The 21,748-nt window shown below is 48.0% G+C and overlaps 1 protein-coding gene across 1 annotated transcript in view; it reads left to right on the top strand.

Annotated features, from left to right (window-relative positions):
• LOC132402579 (L-gulonolactone oxidase-like) overlaps nt 1–21,748 on the top strand; it is a 54,702-nt gene that overhangs the window by 7,382 nt on the left and 25,572 nt on the right. Inside the window, exons 3-5 of the mRNA XM_059985470.1 lie at nt 2,261–2,362; nt 12,243–12,368; nt 17,488–17,582. Coding sequence (XP_059841453.1) covers nt 2,261–2,362; nt 12,243–12,368; nt 17,488–17,582 — 323 coding nt within the window. The remainder of the gene's footprint in view (nt 1–2,260; nt 2,363–12,242; nt 12,369–17,487; nt 17,583–21,748) is intronic.

Genomic DNA, 21,748 nt, shown 5'->3' with positions numbered 1-21,748 from the left:
CACAGGACAATTTACAATGATTAATTAACCCAGCAACCAGTACATCTTTGGACAGTGGGAGGAAACCAGAGCACCTGGAGGAAACCCACACATTCCACCGGGAAGACATACAGACTCCTTACTGGTGATGTCGCAATTGAACTCGAAACTCTGATAGCCCAAGCTGTAATCATGTTGAGAAATGAAACCAGGGTCACCAGTACTGTACGGTGTTGTGCTAACCACTATGCTAGCATGTCACCCATACCTATCCTTCTATGTATGTATTTATTGATTCAGAGAGACAGGTCGGCAACAGGCTCTTCCTGCCCATGATCCCACGCCACCCAATTACACCCACGTGACCAATTAACCCACTAAACTCTGCATGTTTGGAATGTGGGAAGAAAGCAGAGCACCTGAAGGAATCTCAGGTGGCCACAGCGAGAATGTAGAACCTCTTTAAAGATAGCGGCGGATTTGAACTCTGAACTCCAATTCTCCGATCTGCAGTAGTGTCACGCTAACTGCTTTGCTACTGCAGCAGCTCACTATGCTAGTGCGGTGCCCTACTGTGGGAAGAAGGCTGGTTTCTGTGTGTTTACGGATAGCACAAAAAATTGGAAGCCTTTGGATTGTGAAGAAGGATATCCAATGATACAGCAGGACATAGGTTAGGTGGAATGGCAACTTAGGCAAAATCTATTCCCCTCCATAGATGCTGCCTGACCTGCTGAGTCCCACCAGCAATTTGTGTGTGTTATTCTGGACTTCCAGCACCTGCACTCTTGCGTTTTTGATTAAATGGAAAGTTGAGCAATTGGAAGCTAGTCCAGGGAAATGTGAAGTAATTGAATTGGATGCTTATTATTATTAGTCAGAATCAAAAGCATGTTTAATATCACCAGTTTATGTCATGAAATTTCAAACACGAGAAAATATGCAGATGCTGGAAATCTAAACCAATGCACACAAAATGCTGGAGGGACTCGGCAAGTAAGGGTGCATTTATGGAAATAAATGAACAGTTGATGAAGCTTGAAATGTTATAGAGCAAAGGGGAGGGGGGTAGATGCCTGAATTAAAAGGTGGGGGAGGGGAAGAACAATAGCAAAAAGGTGATAGGTGAGGCTAGGTGGGGGAAAAGTCAAGACTGGAATAGGAAGAACCATATAGGAGAGGAGCGTGGTCCATAGCAGAAAGGGTCTCAGTCCTGATGAAGGGCCTTAGCATAAAACATGCTGAGTTCCTCCAGCATCTTGTGTATGCTGTCATGAAATCTGTTGTCTTTGTGGCCTCAGTACTATGCAATGCATAATAACAGAGAGAAACAATGCATATATATATATAAATAAATTGAAGATCCCCATCGAGGGTTTCAATAGTTGACTTGGGGTATTGTATACGCTATGGAACAATAGAAAACCATAACAGAATGCAAAATAAAGTGTTACTGTTACAGAGAAAGGGTAGTGTAGGCAGACAATAAGGTGCAAGGCCATAATGAAGTTTGTGAGGTCAAGGGTCCATCTTATTGTACCTGGGAACCGTTTCAAAGTCTGATCACAGAAGGGTAGGAGTGGTCCTTGAGCCTGCTGCTATGTGCTTTTCAAGCTTTGTACCTTGTGCTCGACGGGAAAGAGGAGAAGAAAGAATGTCCAGGCAGATGGGGTCTTTGATTATGCTGGCTGCTTTACGAGGCAGAGCCAAGGATAGACAGAGTCTGTGGGGAGGAAACTAGCTTCAGTGATGTGCTCAGTTGCATCATATTTCTCTGCAGTTTCTCGTGGTTTCGGACAGAGCAGTTGCTGGACAGGACACGTTCCATAGTGTATTGAGAAAAATTGGAGTAGACATACTAAATTTCTTTAGCCTTCTGAGGAAGTAGAGCTGCTGGTCAGTTTTCTTGGTTGAGACATCAGTATGGTTGGAACAGGACAGGCTGTTGGTGACTTTTTCTCCAAAGTCCTTGAACCTCTTTACCTTATTGTCCTCAGGACCACTGTTATAGACACACACCCTCCCTAAGTCAACTGTTGAAACCCTTGATGGAGATCTTCGACCTGAAATGCTAACAATTACTTGCCCCCACCCCCCAATTCATCAGCTCATTCTGCAGAGTTCCACTCAACTTGGTGTGTTTCTCCACGGCTGGGACCCAGGGCAGGTCCATCAGTGATGTGAGCACAGTGCGGGCTCTGGCCAAATTCAGCCTGGGTTGTTTATGGCTGCCTGATGTGTCTGGCTCGAAGACTCAGCTTCTATCTGTCACTATGTTCAGGTCCAAGGCATTGAAGGCTACAAGTTCTGGAACTGGGCTGAGACATATGCCTGCCAGCCGGAGTTATACTTCGAACCCAACTCCATGGAGGAGGTTCGACTGGTGAGTGACCTGGAGACCACTGTCCATACACTGTGCATAGCAATAGTGCCACACAGGGGCAGCACTAGAGGGAAAGGGCAGTGGAGAGGGGAGGAGAGGCAGTACACCGAGCACACACTGAAACAGTCAGAGAGCATGCACGCACATGGGAGAGGGTGTATACATTGTTTTGGTGATGGACAAGGTGTACACACTGGGACAGTAATGGAGAATGTGAACACACTGGGACACTGATGGAGAATGTGTACACACTGGGACACTGACGGAGAATGTGTACACACTGGGACTGTGATAGAGAATGTGTACACACTGTTTTGGTGATGGACAAGGTGTACACATTGGGCAGTGACAGACAGAGTGTGTACACACTAGGCCAGTGATGGAGAATGTGTAGATTCTGAGACACTGACAGAGAGAGTGTGTACACACTGGGACAGTGACAGAGAGGGTGTGTGCACACTGGGACAGTGATGGAGAGAATGTGTACACACTGGGGCACTGACAGAGCGCGTGTGTACACACTGGGACAGTGATGGAGAATGTGTACACACGGGGACAATGATGACGGATGTGTACACACTGGGACACTGACAGAGAGAGTGTGTGCACACTGGGACAGTGATGGAGAATGTGTACACACAGGGACAGTGATGGAGAATGTGTGCACACTGGGACACTGACAGAGAAAGTGTGTACACACTGGGACAGTGACAGAGAAAGTGTGTACACACTGGGACAGTGATGGAGAATGTGTACACACTGGGACACTGACAGAGAGAGTGTGTGCACACTGGGACAGTGATGGAGAATGTGTACACACAGGGACAGTGATGGAGAATGTGTACACACTGGGACAGTGATGGAGAGTGTGTACACACTGGGACACTGACAGAGAGAGTGTGTGCACACTGGGACAGTGATGGAGAATGTGTACACACAGGGACAGTGATGGAGAATGTGTACACACTGGGACAGTGACAGAGAGAGTGTGTGCACACTGGGACAGTGAGGGAGAGAGTGTGTACACACTAGGCCAGTGATGGAGAATGTGTACAAACTGGGACACTGATGGAGAGAGTGTGTACACACTGGGACAGTGATGGAGAGTGTGTGCACACTGGGACAGTGATGTAGAATGTGTACACATTGGGACAGTGACAGAGAGAGTGTGTGCACACTGGGACAGTGATGTAGAATGTGTACACACTAGGCCAGTGATGGACAGTGTGTACACACTGGGGCACTGACAGAGAGTGTGTGTACAAACTGGGACAGTGATGGAGAATGTGTACACATTGGGACAGTGACAGAGAGAGTGTGTGCACACTGGGACAGTGATGGAGAATGTGTACACACTGGGACAGTGATGGAGAGTGTGTGCACACTGGGACAGTGATGTAGAATGTGTACACACTAGGCCAGTGATGGAGAGTGTGTATACACTGGGGCACTGACAGAGAGCGTGTGTACAAACTGGGGCAGTGATGGAGAATGTGTACACACTGGGAAAGTGGGAAAGTGACAGAGAGAGTGTGTACACATTGGGACGGTGATGGAGAACGTGTACACACTGGGCCACTGACAGAGAGAGTGTGTACACACTATACAGTGATGGAGAATGTGTACACTTTGGGACAGTGACAGAGAGAGTGTGTGCACACTGGGACAGTGATGGAGAATGTGTACACTCTGGGACAGTGATGGAGAATGTGTACACACTGGGACAGTGACAGAGAGAGTGTGTGCACACTGGGACAGTGAGGGAGAGAGTGTGTACACACTAGGCCAGTGATGGAGAATGTGTACAAACTGGGACACTGACAGGGAGCGTGTGTACAAACTGGGACAGTGATGGAGAATGTGTACACACTGGGAAAGTGGGAAAGTGACAGAGAGAGTGTGTGCACACTGGGACACCAACAGAGAGAGTGTGTACACACTGGGACGGTGATGGAGAGTGTGTGCACACTGGGACAGTGATGGAGAGAATGTGTACACACTGGGGCACTGACAGAGCGCGTGTGTACACACTGGGACAGTGATGGAGAATGTGTACACACGGGGACAATGATGGCGGATGTGTACACACTGGGACACTGACAGAGAGAGTGTGTGCACACTGGGACAGTGATGGAGAATGTGTACACACAGGGACAGTGATGGAGAATGTGTGCACACTGGGACACTGACAGAGAAAGTGTGTACACACTGGGACAGTGATGGAGAATGTGTACACACTGGGACACTGACAGAGAGAGTGTGTGCACACTGGGACAGTGATGGAGAATGTGTACACACTGGGACAGTGATGGAGAATGTGTACACACTGGGACAGTGATGGAGAGTGTGTACACACTGGGACAGTGACAGAGAGAGTGTGTGCACACTGGGACAGTGATGGAGAATGTGTACACACAGGGACAGTGATGGAGAATGTGTACACACTGGGACAGTGACAGAGAGAGTGTGTGCACACTGGGACAGTGAGGGAGAGAGTGTGTACACACTAGGCCAGTGATGGAGAATGTGTACAAACTGGGACACTGATGGAGAGAGTGTGTACACACTGGGACAGTGATGTAGAATGTGTACACACTAGGCCAGTGATGGAGAGTGTGTATACACTGGGGCACTGACAGAGAGCGTGTGTACAAACTGGGACAGTGATGGAGAATGTGTACACACTGGGAAAGTGGGAAAGTGACAGAGAGAGTGTGTGCACACTGGGACACCAACAGAGAGAGTGTGTACACACTGGGACGGTGATGGAGAGTGTGTGCACACTGGGACAGTGATGGAGAGAATGTGTACACACTGGGGCACTGACAGAGCGCGTGTGTACACACTGGGACAGTGATGGAGAATGTGTACACACGGGGACAATGATGGCGGATGTGTACACACTGGGACACTGACAGAGAGAGTGTGTGCACACTGGGACAGTGATGGAGAATGTGTACACACAGGGACAGTGATGGAGAATGTGTGCACACTGGGACACTGACAGAGAAAGTGTGTACACACTGGGACAGTGATGGAGAATGTGTACACACTGGGACACTGACAGAGAGAGTGTGTGCACACTGGGACAGTGATGGAGAATGTGTACACACTGGGACAGTGATGGAGAATGTGTACACACTGGGACAGTGATGGAGAGTGTGTACACACTGGGACAGTGACAGAGAGAGTGTGTGCACACTGGGACAGTGATGGAGAATGTGTACACACAGGGACAGTGATGGAGAATGTGTACACACTGGGACAGTGACAGAGAGAGTGTGTGCACACTGGGACAGTGAGGGAGAGAGTGTGTACACACTAGGCCAGTGATGGAGAATGTGTACAAACTGGGACACTGATGGAGAGAGTGTGTACACACTGGGACAGTGATGTAGAATGTGTACACATTGGGACAGTGACAGAGAGAGTGTGTGCACACTGGGACAGTGATGTAGAATGTGTACACACTAGGCCAGTGATGGACAGTGTGTACACACTGGGGCACTGACAGAGAGTGTGTGTACAAACTGGGACAGTGATGGAGAATGTGTACACATTGGGACAGTGACAGAGAGAGTGTGTGCACACTGGGACAGTGATGGAGAATGTGTACACACTGGGACAGTGATGGAGAATGTGTACACACTGGGGCAGTGACAGAGAGAGAGTGTGTGCACACTGGGACTGTGATGGAGAATGTGTACACACTGGGACAGTGATGGAGAGTGTGTGCACACTGGGACAGTGATGTAGAATGTGTACACACTAGGCCAGTGATGGAGAGTGTGTATACACTGGGGCACTGACAGAGAGCGTGTGTACAAACTGGGGCAGTGATGGAGAATGTGTACACACTGGGAAAGTGGGAAAGTGACAGAGAGAGTGTGTACACATTGGGACGGTGATGGAGAACGTGTACACACTGGGCCACTGACAGAGAGAGTGTGTACACACTGGGACAGTGATGGAGAATGTGTACACTTTGGGACAGTGACAGAGAGAGTGTGTGCACACTGGGACAGTGATGGAGAATGTGTACACTCTGGGACAGTGATGGAGAATGTGTACACACTGGGACAGTGACAGAGAGAGTGTGTGCACACTGGGACAGTGAGGGAGAGAGTGTGTACACACTAGGCCAGTGATGGAGAATGTGTACAAACTGGGACACTGACAGGGAGCGTGTGTACAAACTGGGACAGTGATGGAGAATGTGTACACACTGGGAAAGTGGGAAAGTGACAGAGAGAGTGTGTGCACACTGGGACACCAACAGAGAGAGTGTGTACACACTGGGACGGTGATGGAGAGTGTGTGCACACTGGGACAGTGATGGAGAGAATGTGTACACACTGGGGCACTGACAGAGCGCGTGTGTACACACTGGGACAGTGATGGAGAATGTGTACACACGGGGACAATGATGGCGGATGTGTACACACTGGGACACTGACAGAGAGAGTGTGTGCACACTGGGACAGTGATGGAGAATGTGTACACACAGGGACAGTGATGGAGAATGTGTGCACACTGGGACACTGACAGAGAAAGTGTGTACACACTGGGACAGTGACAGAGAAAGTGTGTACACACTGGGACAGTGATGGAGAATGTGTACACACTGGGGCAGTGACAGAGAGAGTGTGTACACACTGGGACGGTGATGGAGAGTGTGTGCACACTGGGACAGTGATGGAGAGAATGTGTACACACTGGGGCACTGACAGAGCGCGTGTGTACACACTGGGACAGTGATGGAGAATGTGTACACACGGGGACAATGATGGCGGATGTGTACACACTGGGACACTGACAGAGAGAGTGTGTGCACACTGGGACAGTGATGGAGAATGTGTACACACAGGGACAGTGATGGAGAATGTGTGCACACTGGGACACTGACAGAGAAAGTGTGTACACACTGGGACAGTGACAGAGAAAGTGTGTACACACTGGGACAGTGATGGAGAATGTGTACACACTGGGACACTGACAGAGAGAGTGTGTGCACACTGGGACAGTGATGGAGAATGTGTACACACAGGGACAGTGATGGAGAATATGTGCACACTGGGACACTGACAGAGAGAGTGTGTGCACACTGGGACAGTGAGGGAGAGAGTGTGTACACACTGGGACAGTGATGGAGAATGTGTACACACTGGGACACTGACAGAGAAAGTGTGTACACACTGGGACAGTGATGGAGAATGTGTACACACTGGGACACTGACAGAGAGAGTGTGTGCACACTAGGACAGTGATGGAGAATGTGTACACACTGGGACAGTGACAGAGAGAGTGTGTGCACACTGGGACAGTGAGGGAGAGAGTGTGTACACACTAGGCCAGTGATGGAGAATGTGTACAAACTGGGACACTGATGGAGAGAGTGTGTACACACTGGGACAGTGATGGAGAGTGTGTGCACACTGGGACAGTGATGGAGAATGTGTACACACTGGGGCAGTGACAGAGAGAGAGTGTGTGCACACTGGGACTGTGATGGAGAATGTGTACACACTGGGACAGTGATGGAGAGTGTGTGCACACTGGGACAGTGATGTAGAATGTGTACACACTAGGCCAGTGATGGAGAGTGTGTATACACTGGGGCACTGACAGAGAGCGTGTGTACAAACTGGGGCAGTGATGGAGAATGTGTACACACTGGGAAAGTGGGAAAGTGACAGAGAGAGTGTGTACACATTGGGACGGTGATGGAGAACGTGTACACACTGGGCCACTGACAGAGAGAGTGTGTACACACTGGGACAGTGATGGAGAATGTGTACACTTTGGGACAGTGACAGAGAGAGTGTGTGCACACTGGGACAGTGATGGAGAATGTGTACACTCTGGGACAGTGATGGAGAATGTGTACACACTGGGACAGTGACAGAGAGAGTGTGTGCACACTGGGACAGTGAGGGAGAGAGTGTGTACACACTAGGCCAGTGATGGAGAATGTGTACAAACTGGGACACTGACAGGGAGCGTGTGTACAAACTGGGACAGTGATGGAGAATGTGTACACACTGGGAAAGTGGGAAAGTGACAGAGAGAGTGTGTGCACACTGGGACACCAACAGAGAGAGTGTGTACACACTGGGACGGTGATGGAGAGTGTGTGCACACTGGGACAGTGATGGAGAGAATGTGTACACACTGGGGCACTGACAGAGCGCGTGTGTACACACTGGGACAGTGATGGAGAATGTGTACACACGGGGACAATGATGGCGGATGTGTACACACTGGGACACTGACAGAGAGAGTGTGTGCACACTGGGACAGTGATGGAGAATGTGTACACACAGGGACAGTGATGGAGAATGTGTGCACACTGGGACACTGACAGAGAAAGTGTGTACACACTGGGACAGTGACAGAGAAAGTGTGTACACACTGGGACAGTGATGGAGAATGTGTACACACTGGGGCAGTGACAGAGAGAGTGTGTACACACTGGGACGGTGATGGAGAGTGTGTGCACACTGGGACAGTGATGGAGAGAATGTGTACACACTGGGGCACTGACAGAGCGCGTGTGTACACACTGGGACAGTGATGGAGAATGTGTACACACGGGGACAATGATGGCGGATGTGTACACACTGGGACACTGACAGAGAGAGTGTGTGCACACTGGGACAGTGATGGAGAATGTGTACACACAGGGACAGTGATGGAGAATGTGTGCACACTGGGACACTGACAGAGAAAGTGTGTACACACTGGGACAGTGACAGAGAAAGTGTGTACACACTGGGACAGTGATGGAGAATGTGTACACACTGGGACACTGACAGAGAGAGTGTGTGCACACTGGGACAGTGATGGAGAATGTGTACACACAGGGACAGTGATGGAGAATATGTGCACACTGGGACACTGACAGAGAGAGTGTGTGCACACTGGGACAGTGAGGGAGAGAGTGTGTACACACTGGGACAGTGATGGAGAATGTGTACACACTGGGACACTGACAGAGAAAGTGTGTACACACTGGGACAGTGATGGAGAATGTGTACACACTGGGACACTGACAGAGAGAGTGTGTGCACACTAGGACAGTGATGGAGAATGTGTACACACTGGGACAGTGACAGAGAGAGTGTGTGCACACTGGGACAGTGAGGGAGAGAGTGTGTACACACTAGGCCAGTGATGGAGAATGTGTACAAACTGGGACACTGATGGAGAGAGTGTGTACACACTGGGACAGTGATGGAGCGTGTGTGCACACTGGGACAGTGATGTAGAATGTGTACACATTGGGACAGTGACAGAGAGAGTGTGTGCACACTGGGACAGTGATGTAGAATGTGTACACACTAGGCCAGTGATGGACAGTGTGTACACACTGGGGCACTGACAGAGAGTGTGTGTACAAACTGGGACAGTGATGGAGAATGTGTACACATTGGGACAGTGACAGAGAGAGTGTGTGCACACTGGGACAGTGATGGAGAATGTGTACACACAGGGACAGTGATGGAGAATGTGTACACACTGGGGCAGTGACAGAGAGAGAGTGTGTGCACACTGGGACTGTGATGGAGAATGTGTACACACTGGGACAGTGATGGAGAGTGTGTGCACACTGGGACAGTGATGTAGAATGTGTACACACTAGGCCAGTGATGGAGAGTGTGTATACACTGGGGCACTGACAGAGAGCGTGTGTACAAACTGGGGCAGTGATGGAGAATGTGTACACACTGGGAAAGTGGGAAAGTGACAGAGAGAGTGTGTACACATTGGGACGGTGATGGAGAACGTGTACACACTGGGCCACTGACAGAGAGAGTGTGTACACACTGGGACAGTGATGGAGAATGTGTACACTTTGGGACAGTGACAGAGAGAGTGTGTGCACACTGGGACAGTGATGGAGAATGTGTACACTCTGGGACAGTGATGGAGAATGTGTACACACTGGGACAGTGACAGAGAGAGTGTGTGTGCACACTGGGACAGTGAGGGAGAGAGTGTGTACACACTAGGCCAGTGATAGAGAATGTGTACAAACTGGGACACTGACAGGGAGCGTGTGTACAAACTGGGACAGTGATGGAGAATGTGTACACACTGGGAAAGTGGGAAAGTGACAGAGAGAGTGTGTGCACACTGGGACACCAACAGAGAGAGTGTGTACACACTGGGACGGTGATGGAGAGCGTGTGCACACTGGGACAGTGATGGAGAGAATGTGCACACTGGGACAGTGATGGAGAATGTGTACACATTGGGACAGTGACAGAGAGAGTGTGTGCACACTGGGACAGTGATGTAGAATGTGTACACACTAGGCCAGTGATGGACAGTGTGTACACACTGGGGCACTGACAGAGAGTGTGTGTACAAACTGGGACAGTGATGGAGAATGTGTACACATTGGGACAGTGACAGAGAGAGTGTGTGCACACTGGGACAGTGATGGAGAATGTGTACACACTGGGACAGTGATGGAGAATGTGTACACACTGGGACAGTGATGGAGAGTGTGTGCACACTGGGACAGTGATGTAGAATGTGTACACACTAGGCCAGTGATGGAGAGTGTGTACACACTGGGGCACTGACAGAGAGCGTGTGTACAAACTGGGGCAGTGATGGAGAATGTGTACACACTGGGAAAGTGGGAAAGTGACAGAGAGAGTGTGTACACATTGGGACGGTGATGGAGAACGTGTACACACTGGGCCACTGACAGAGAGAGTGTGTACACACTATACAGTGATGGAGAATGTGTACACTTTGGGACAGTGACAGAGAGAGTGTGTGCACACTGGGACACCAACAGAGAGAGTGTGTACACATTGGGACGGTGATGGAGAATGTGTACACACTGGGACAGTGACAGAGAGAGTGTGTGCACACTGGGACAGTGAGGGAGAGAGTGTGTACACACTAGGCCAGTGATGGAGAATGTGTACAAACTGGGACACTGACAGAGAGCGTGTGTACAAACTGGGACAGTGATGGAGAATGTGTACACACTGGGAAAGTGGGAAAGTGACAGAGAGAGTGTGTGCACACTGGGACACCAACAGAGAGAGTGTGTACACACTGGGACGGTGATGGAGAACGTGTACACACTGGGACGGTGATGGAGAATGTGTACACTTTGGGACAGTGACAGAGAGAGTGTGTGCACACTGGGCCACTGACAGAGAGAGTGTGTACACACTGGGACGGTGATGGAGAACGTGTACACACTGGGACGGTGATGGAGAATGTGTACACTTTGGGACAGTGAGGGAGAGAGTGTGTACACACTGGGCCACTGACAGAGAGAGTGTGTACACACTGGGACAGTGATGGAGAATGTGTACACTTTGGGACAGTGACAGAGAGAGTGTGTGCACACTGGGACAGTGATGGAGAATGTGTACACTTTGGGACAGTGACAGAGAGAGTGTGTGCACACTGGGACAGTGATGGAGAATGTGTACACTCTGGGACAGTGATGGAGAATGTGTACACACTGGGACACCAACAGAGAGAGTGTGTACACACTGGGACGGTGATGGAGAACGTGTACACACTGGGACAGTGAGGGAGAGAGTGTGTACACACTGGGACAGTGATGGAGAATGTGTACACACTGGGACAGTGACAGAGAGAGTGTGTGCACACTGGGACAGTGAGGGAGAGAGTGTGTACACACTGGGACAGTGATGGAGAATGTGTACACACTGGGACAGTGACAGAGAAAGTGTGTACACACTGGGACAGTGATGGAGAATGTGTACACATTGGGACAGTGAGGGAGAGAGTGTGTATCCCCTGGATAGACAAGGTCCTGCTCCAGGTCCCTGGAAGAATAAGACAGTTGCCCATCATGCTGCCTGTGTCTTACTCCCTGTAGATCCTGGAACTGGCCAAGCAACGCAGCAAGCGAGTGAAGATTGTGGGTTGTGGGCATTCACCCTCAGATATTGTCTGCACTGACGGCTACCTCATAAGGCTCAACCATCTCAACAAGCTGCTCAAGGTAAGGTTTCATGGCAGATGAACCTTATTCCTCATGTCCAGATTACCCTCAGAAAATGGGCAGGGAGGGCAGATGGAACCTGCTCTTTGGAAATGTCAAGTAATGCATGTTGGAGAAATCAGATATATATAGAATTTAAACAGTGAACGGTGAGAGGTATGCTGAGGGACAGATTATATCAGATCAGGATCAGAATCAGAATCAGAATTATTATCAATGAACTTTGTTGTTTTGTGGCAGCTTGATATAAAAATTACTATAAGTTACAAAATATATTTTTTTTGTGGTAGTGTAGCAGTTAGTGCAATTGTATTACAGCTTGAGAGAGGGGGTGGCGTTCAGAGTTCGGTCCCCGCATCCTCTGCGAGGAGTTTGTACAAACTCTGCATGGAATGTGTAGGGGTCCTCCGGGCATTCCGGTTTTCTCCCAAGTCCAAAGATGCAACAGAGAAGTTAATTGGTCATTGTAAATTATTCTGTGATTAGGTTAGGGGTAAATTGAAGGATTGGAGGCAATGCGTTTCAAAGGCCAGCCATGTTTATTTCATGCCGTATCCATGAATAAATAGCCAGATAGATATATAGATGATAGATAGACAGATAGATAGATAAACAGATCGACAGATAGGTGGATAGATGGATAGATAGACAGATAAGTAGAAACCCAGACAGACAGATAGATAGATGGTCAGTCCAAGGATCTCTGATGATGGGAGCAAGGATACTACAGGAAAGGTGTCTCGAAACTGTAGAAAGTGCAGAGGAGATTTACAAGGACATAGATGGGACACTAGAGACTGAGTGATAGGGAGAAGTTGAGCAAATTGGGATTTTCTTCATTGGAGTTTAGGATACAGAATCATGAGGGCAAGAAAAAGGGTGAATGTGTCCTGTCTTTTTCCCAAGATTGTGGAATCAAGAACTAGAGGGCACAGGTTTAAGGTAAGGGGAGAGGGATTTAAAAGCTATCTGAGAGTCATCTTCTTAATGCAGAGGTTGGTCAATATACGGAATAAGTGCAAGAGAAAGTGGTTGTGACAGGTACACTACATTAGCAGCACTTAAAAGGTCCATGGATAGGAAAGGGTCAGAGGGATATGGGCCAAATGCATGCGAATGGGACCAGATTAGATAGATCTTTGTTGGCATGGACCATAGGACAGAGAACATCACAGTACGGTACAGGCCCTTCACCCTAAGATAGTGTGTCGACCTTTTAACCTACTATAAGATTAATCTAATCCTACCCTCCCACATGGCCCTCAACTTTCCTTTCATCCATGAAGAGTCTCTTAAATGTCTCCAATGTATCTGCCTCCACCACCACCACACAGCAGGTTGCATGCATCTACCATTTTCTGGGTTACCTCTACACTTTCGTCCAATCACCTCAACATTTACCACGTGGCCTCCTATATAAACCTTTCCACCCTGGGAAGAAGTCTCTGTCTGTCCACTCTATCATCTTGTACATATCAGTCAAATTGCCTCTCATCCTGCTTCACTCCAGAGAGAAAAGGCCTACCTCACTCATTTATCCTCATAAGGCATGCTCTCTAATCCAGGCAGCATCCTGGTATATCTCCTCTGCACCCTTTCTGAAGCTTCCACATCCTTCAAAGGATGAAGCGACCAGAACTGAACTGAACTCCAAGGGTAGTCTAACCAGCATTTTATAAAGCTGTAACATTACCTTGTGGCTCTAGAACTCAATCCCCTGACTAACGAAGGCCAACACAACATAAGCCTTCTTAACTACCCCATCAATTTCCACTCCAAACTTGAGAGATCTTTGAATGTGAACCCCAACATATTCAACTCTTTCTTAAGTAAGGTGAGTCCAGTTCAATTCCTGAACTGAACTGCAATGAGGTCTCTGTTTGGTGAACTTCTGGGTGCTTGGGGAATGCAGGTTTATGGGGATATGCATTCGAGGAAGCATTCCAACGTCCCTTCATTTGAAGAGAGGGGACTTTGCACATCCATACTCACGTCATTCTACAGATGTGCAGCAGAGGGCGCCTAAGAAACTGCATCACTGTATGGTGTGGTAACTGCACTGGGGTGGGCAGGAAGACGCGACAGTGGGTAGACAAAACTGCCCAACACACCACCAGCACCACCTGACATCAAGGACTTATATACAGAAAGGTATTGGACAGGGGCCTTGAAGGGTCACAGCCACTCTGCTCATGGACTGCTTGTCTCACTCCATCAGCGAGGAGGCTACGAAGCATCCGCATCAGGCCCACCAAACACAAAGACGCTTTCTTTCCTTATGAAGTAAGCCTGATTGACACCACTACACCTCCAATCACCACTACTTTATTATTTCCTGTCAGTCACCTTGTGTGTAGCCTACCGTCATTTTATGGACATCCAATCAATCTACAAATGTTTGGATGTATTTATATTTACTCTGTGTTATTATTATGTTTGTGTGTGTGTGTGTGTGTGTGTGTATGTGTGTGTGTTTTGTGCTGCGTGGCATCCAAAGTAACAGTTATTTCATTCTCCTTACATTTGTGTACAAGAAATGACATCAAACAATCTTGAAACCTTGTATTGTTGAATAAGGCAAGAACTGTTACTGGGCTGGCAGCTCCATCTTGTTCTCACTGAGCGATAGAGTTGGTGGGAGAGGCTGTGGCCTTGTCCTGTGACTATTTTGTGTGGGCTATGCCCTTGTGTTGCTGTCCATCATTTACCCAGCTATGGGGAGGAATTGGGAATTGCTTGATATTTGTCGCATGTACCAAGATACGGTCTTACATACTGTTCATACAGATCAGACCATTACTCATGCACTGAGCTAGAGTAAGATAAAAAAATATTACAGAATTGAGTAAATAGTTGAAAAGAGTACAGAGTTGATGTTTTAGGCTGAGGCCCTTCATCAGGACTGGGAAAGAAAGATGAAGTCAGAGTAAAAGGTGGGGAGAGGGGAGGGAGAAGTACAAGGTGTGAGATGATAGGTGAAACTGAGAGAAGGGGAGGAGGTGACGTAAAAAGCTGGGAAGTTGATTGGTGAATGAGATAAAGGGCTGGAGGAGAGAAAATCTGATAGGACCATGGAGACCATGGAGAATAAGGAAGGAGAAGGAGCATCAGAGGGAGGTGATGTGCAGGTAAGGAGATAAGGTGAAAGCTGGAAGCAGGAATGGGGAATGGCGAAAAGGGGAGGGTCAATTACCAGAAGTTCTAGAAATTGATGATCATGCCATCAAGTCCGAGTTGCTCCTCATTCTGAGTGTGGCCTCATCGTGGCAGTGGACTGACAAGTCAGAATGGGAATGGGAAGTAGAATTGTAACAGTGGATACCAGAAGATAGTGCTTTTCCTGGCAAACAGTCTCCCAATCTGCGTCGGGTCTCACTGATGTACATGAGGCCACACCGGGAGCACCGGACACATTATATCACCCCAACAGACTCACAGGTGAAGTGTCGCCTCACCTGCAGGACTGTTTGGGGCCCTGAGTGGTGGTGAGGGAGGAGGTGTAGGGGCACTTGTTCTGCTTGCAACGATAAGTGCCAGGAGGGAAATGGTGCAAAGGGGTGAATGGACAGGGGAGTCACATAGGGAGTGATTCCTGTGGAAAGTGGAAAGTGGGGGGGGAAGGAAAGACGTAGGTGGTGGTGGGATCCTGTCGGAGATAGAAGAAGCTATAGAGAATTATGTGTTGGATGGGGAAGATGGTGAGGACATGAGGAAACCTATCCCTGCTGGAGTGGTGGGGTGAAGGCAAAATGGAAGAGATGTGGGTGAGGACAGCGTTCATGGCAGTGGAGAGAAACTCCGTTCTTTGAAAAGGAGGATACCTCATTAGTTTTGGAATGAAAAACCTCATCCTGAGAGCAGATGTGGCAGAGACAGAGGAACTGAGAAAAGGGGATGGAAGTTTTACAAGTGACAGAGTGGGAAGAGGATAGTCCAGGTAGCTGTGAGAATCAGTGGGTTTATAAAAGTTATAGGTAGATAAACTGTCTCCAAAGAGAGAGTCAGAGAGATCAGAAAGGGGACGGTGGTGTCAGAAATGGACAAAGTAAATTTGAGGACAGGGTAAATGTTGGAGGCAAGGTTGATGAAGTCGACGAGCTCAGCATCGATTCAGCACAGTAAAAGTTGGGGACTGATACCAGTGTAAGCTTGGAACATTGACTGTTCCACATTGCCAACTAAATGGCAGGAAAGGCTGGGACCCATGCGAGCATCCATGGCTACGTCTTCTGTTTGAAGGATGTCGGAGGAGCCGGAGGAGAAATTCTGCTTGATGGAATAGAATGCTGGTGGAAGAGGAACTGGTTTGGTCTGATGTCCAGAAAGCCCTCCTGATAGGAGATGTAAGTGTATAGGGACTGGCCATCCATTGTGAAAATGAGTCAATCTGGGCCAGGGAACTTGAAGACTTTGAAAAGACTACTTGTGTATTTGACCATGTTGGCAGCTTTACTGAGTCAGTGAGCAGTGTAGGCAGAGTCCGTGGAGGGGAAGCCGGTTTCCATGATGTGCCGAGCTGTGTCCACAACTTTCTGCTGTTTCTTATGGTTACAGGCAGAGTGGTTGCCTTACCAAGCTGTGTGTATCAATGTAGTATGGTTTCTCAATATAGATAACCAAGGATTGGTGGGGATATCCCCAATTTCTTTAGCCTTCTGAGAGAACTGATCTGTGTCTGAGAATGAAAGGGTGCAGAGAATTTGATGGCTTTGGGTCTGAAGTTTAGAAAAATGGGGGAGGATCGTATTAAACCTATTGAATATTGCAAGATCTAGCTAGAGTGGATGTGAAGAGGATCCTTCCAATAATGAGGGTGTCTAGGCCAGAGGGCACAGCCTTAATATAGAGAGACGTCCGTTTAGAACACAGATGAGGGAGGAACTTCTTTATCAGAAGAATGGTGAATGTGTGGAATTAATTGCCACAGACTGCAGTGGACATCTTTGGTGGCCGATAGGCTCTGGACTAGACAAGGCATCAAGGTTATGGAGAAAAGGCAGGAGAATGGGATTGAGAGGGAACATAAATTAGCCATGATGGAATGGCAGAGCAGACTCAATGGACCAAGTTGCCTAACTCCAACCCTGTGTTTTATAGTCCAATGGTCCTTTCTTGGCAGGTGGATAAAAAGAAGCTGCAGGTGACGGTGGAGGCAGGGATGAAGTTGACTGACCTGAATGAAGAGTTGGCATCGCTCGGACTGGCTCTGTCTAAGTGAGTGTGCATCCGGGGCTGGAGGGTTAACTTGCACACTCACCCCACACACCTTCCCAGCAACCTGCTCCAACCATTTGAGCTGCCTGGTTTCCAACACCACTCGGTTGAGGCAGCAGGGTGGCTGGGCAGAGTCAGATTCACTTATTCATCAGGCTCAGAGCCCAGCTTGTTACCACTGACATATTTTGAGAAATGAGTTGTTTTGCAGCAGCAGTACAATTCAATACATAAAATATACACTCAGTGGCCACTTTACTAGGGATCTAAAGTGGCCACTAGTTGTCTGTTGGTAGACTTCTGCTGCTTAAGTCCATCCACTTGAAGCCTCAATGTGCCATGCATTCAGAGATTCCCCTCTTCACACCACTGTTGCAATATGTGGTTATTTGAGTTACTGTCACTTTTCAGTCAGTTTAAATCAGTCTGGCCATTCTCCTCTGACCTCGTTCATCAACAGGACATTATTGCCCACGGAACTGACACTCACTGGATTTTTTTTTTATTTTGCACCATTCTCTATAAGCTCTAGAAACTGCTATGTGCGAAAATCCCAGGAGTCGGCAGCTTCTTAAACAACCCCATCTGGCACCAGCAATCATTCCAGAGTCAAGGTCACTGTCTGTGGAATTTCTTCCCCATTCTGAAGTTCGGTCTGAACAGCAACTGAAGCTCTGACCATGTCAGCATGCTTTTATGCATTGAGTTGCTGCTATGTGACTAGATAAGACATTTGCATCACTGAGCAGGTGTACAGGTGTAGCTAATGAAGTGGTCACTGAGTGTATTACAAAAAGAAATATAAAAAATTAGTAAGTAGTGCAGAAAGAGAGCAAAAGTAGTGAGGCAGTGTTCATGGGTTCAATGTCCATTCAGAAATCGGATGGCAGAAGGGAAGGAGCATTCTCCTGAATCGTTCACTGTGTACCTCCTTCCTGATGGTAGCAGTGAGCAGAGGGCATGTCCTGGGTGATGGGGGTCCTTAATGATGGATGCCACATTTTTGAGGCATTGCTTTTTGAAGGTGTCCTCGATACTGGAGAGGCTAGTGTCTGTTATGGAGCTGGCTGAGCTTTGCAACTTCCTGCAGCCTTTTCTGATCCTGTGCGGTGGTCCCTCCGTACTAGATGGTGATGCAGCTGGTCAGAGTGCATCGAAACATACAGAGAAATAGAAACATAGAAACATAGAAAGTAGGTGCAGGAGTAGACCATTTGGCCCTTCGAGTCTGCACTGCCATTCATTTTGATCATGGCTGATCATCCAACTCAGAACCCTGCACCTGCCTTCTCTCCATACCCCCTATCCCTTTAGCCACAAGGGCCATATCTAACTCCCTCTTAAATATAGCCAATGAACCGCCTCAACTGTTTCCTGTGGCAGAGAATTCCACAGATTCACCACTCTCTGTGTGAAGAAGTTTCTCCTCATCTTGGTCCTAAAAGGCTTCCCCTTTATCCTTAAACTGTGACCCCTCATTCTGGACTTCTCCAACATCGGATACAATCTTCCTGCATCTAGCCTGTCCAACCCCTTTAGAATTTTATACGTTTCAATAAGATCCCCCCTCAACCTAAATTCCAGCAAGTATAAGCACAGTCGATCTGCTCTTTCTTCATATGAAAGTCCTGCCATCCCAGGAATCAATCTGGAGAACCTTCTCTGTACTCCCTCTATGGCAAGAATGTCTTTCCTCAGATTAGGGGACCAAAACTGCACACAATACTCTAGGTGTGGTCTCACCAAGGTCTTGTATAACTGCAGTAGAACCTCCCTGCTCCTGTACTCAAATCCTCTTGCTATTAATGCCAACATACCATTCGTCTTTTTCACAGCCTGCTGTACCTGCATGCCCACTTTCAATGACTGGTGTACAATGACGCCCAGGTCTCGTTGCACCTCCGCTTTTCCTAATCGGCCACCATTCAGACAATAATCTGCTTTCCTGTTCTTGCCACCAAAGGGGATAACCTTACATTTATCCACATTAAATTGCATCTGCCATGAATTTGCCCACTCACCTAACCTATCCAAGTCACCCTGCATGCTCTTAGCATCCTCCTCAAAGCTAACACCGCCGCCCAGCTTCGTGTCATCCGCAAACTTGGAGATGCTGCATTTAATTCCCTCATCCAAATCATTAATATAGATGCATTGTCTGTTTCAACGACCAAGGGTGTGCTGGGGGGAGCCCGCAACTGTTGCCACACATTCCAGCTTGGCGCCAACATAGCATGGCCACAATGTTCAACAGAATGGCACAAACAACGGGAGCAACAAAATAAGTAACAACTGAAAAGCAAACCCTTTTCCCGACCTGCTTGCACACCCCCCCAAGCCTCAGAGCTCCAATCCCTGGTCCCAGACTTAATGAGTCGTCAAACTCCATTTCCTGACCTGGACTCACAGATATCTGAACATGCTGACCCATGTCATGTTTACATGCATTTAAGTTTGGGGTGAGAGTTCAGAGTTCAAGCAACCGCATGACGCAGCCTAGGGACATACTCTCCCTGAGAACACAGAACGTTCAGTGGGTGCAAGTAATACAGCAGTTAGCGGGGTACTATTACAGCTCAGGGTGTCGGATTTCAGAGTTCAATCCCGATGTCATCTGAAAGGAGTCTGTATGTCTTCCCCGTGAAATGGGTGTGTTTTCTACAGGTACTCTGATTGCATTTCACAATCCAAAGATGTCGTTGTAAGTTGCCCTGCAAGCAGGCTGGGATTATGTCGGGGCGGCGTGGCTCGAAGGGACAGAAGAGTCTATTCAATAGGTACATTTAATGTCAGAGAAATGTATACAATATATATCCTGAAATTCCTTTTTGTCACAAACATCCACGAAAACAGGGCCCCAAAGAATGAATGACAGTTAAATGTTAGAACCCCAAAGTCCCCCCCAGCTCCTCCCTCCCACGCAGAAGCAGCAGCAAAGCATCGACCCCCCCCACCACCAGCTCCATTGTATCTCAATAAATATATAAACACATAAATTTATAAATAAATAAAGTGAACATTACGGTACAGTACAGGCTGTTCAGCTTACAATGTTGTGCTAACCTTTGAACCAGCTCTAACATCAATCTAACCCTTCCCTTCCACACAGCCCTCCATTTTTCTTTCATCCATGTGCTTACCTAAGAGTTTCTACAAACCACTAAGGTATCTGCCTGTACCACCACCTCTGGCAAGGTGTTCCATGTACCCGCCATTCTCTGTGTAAAATAACTTACCTCTGATATCCTCCAGCTACCTTAAAATGATGCTCCCTAGTATTAGCCATCTCTGCCCTGGGAAAAAGTCTCTGGCTGTCCACTCTATCTATGCCTCTCATCATCTTGCACACCTCTACCAAGACACTTCTCATCCTCCTTCACTCCAAAGAGAAACACTCTAGCTCACTCAACCTATCCTTATAAGACATGCTCTCTTGCATACTCCATGCAGAGTATAAGACATACTCCATGCAGCATCCTGGTAAATCTGCTCTGCACCCTCTTTCCTTAATGTGGTGACCAGAACTGTGGTGATCAAACTGGAGGTTGAGCAGGATCAAGTCAGTACTCAGTGGTAAATAATGTATAAATTGCTTGTACTCCGTCACTGAATTCTTGCAGGTAAGTGACCTTACTACACAGTGAGTGAGTGATTAACGTGTGTCATGTAGTGAACCTGGTGATTAGAAATGAGGAAACACTTGTGAGGTTAACAGCACAGTGAAACTCTGCAAATTAATTATCACAGCACGCAACAAAACTGCATTCAGCAACTATCAATATTTAACAGTGAGGTTATTAAATAAAGGTTGTTTATTGTCTGCCCGCTGTGAGATTTCTGCAAAATCACAAGTTGATGAATAAGAGGGCTTGGTACAGTACCACGGGGTACTGTCGGTTCCACTGCTGTTAACCTCACAAGTGTTTCCTCATTTGTAATCACCAGGTTCACTACATGACACACGTTAATCACTCACTCACTGTGCAGTAAGGTCACTTACCTGCAAGAATTCAGTGACGGAGTACAAGCAATTTATACATTATTTACCACTGAGTTCCAACTAACTCCAGGGGCAGGTCACCAGACACTCTCACAGACAAGTAAACATGCACAGGGAGAGGCAAGGACCAGAGGACCCAGCCTCAGAATAGAGGGCCATCCTTTTA

The sequence above is a fragment of the Hypanus sabinus genome, chromosome 12, assembly GCF_030144855.1.
Source record: "Hypanus sabinus isolate sHypSab1 chromosome 12, sHypSab1.hap1, whole genome shotgun sequence".
NCBI classification, from domain to species: Eukaryota; Metazoa; Chordata; class Chondrichthyes; order Myliobatiformes; family Dasyatidae; genus Hypanus; species Hypanus sabinus.
This window is presented reverse-complemented; position numbering and strand designations above follow the sequence as displayed.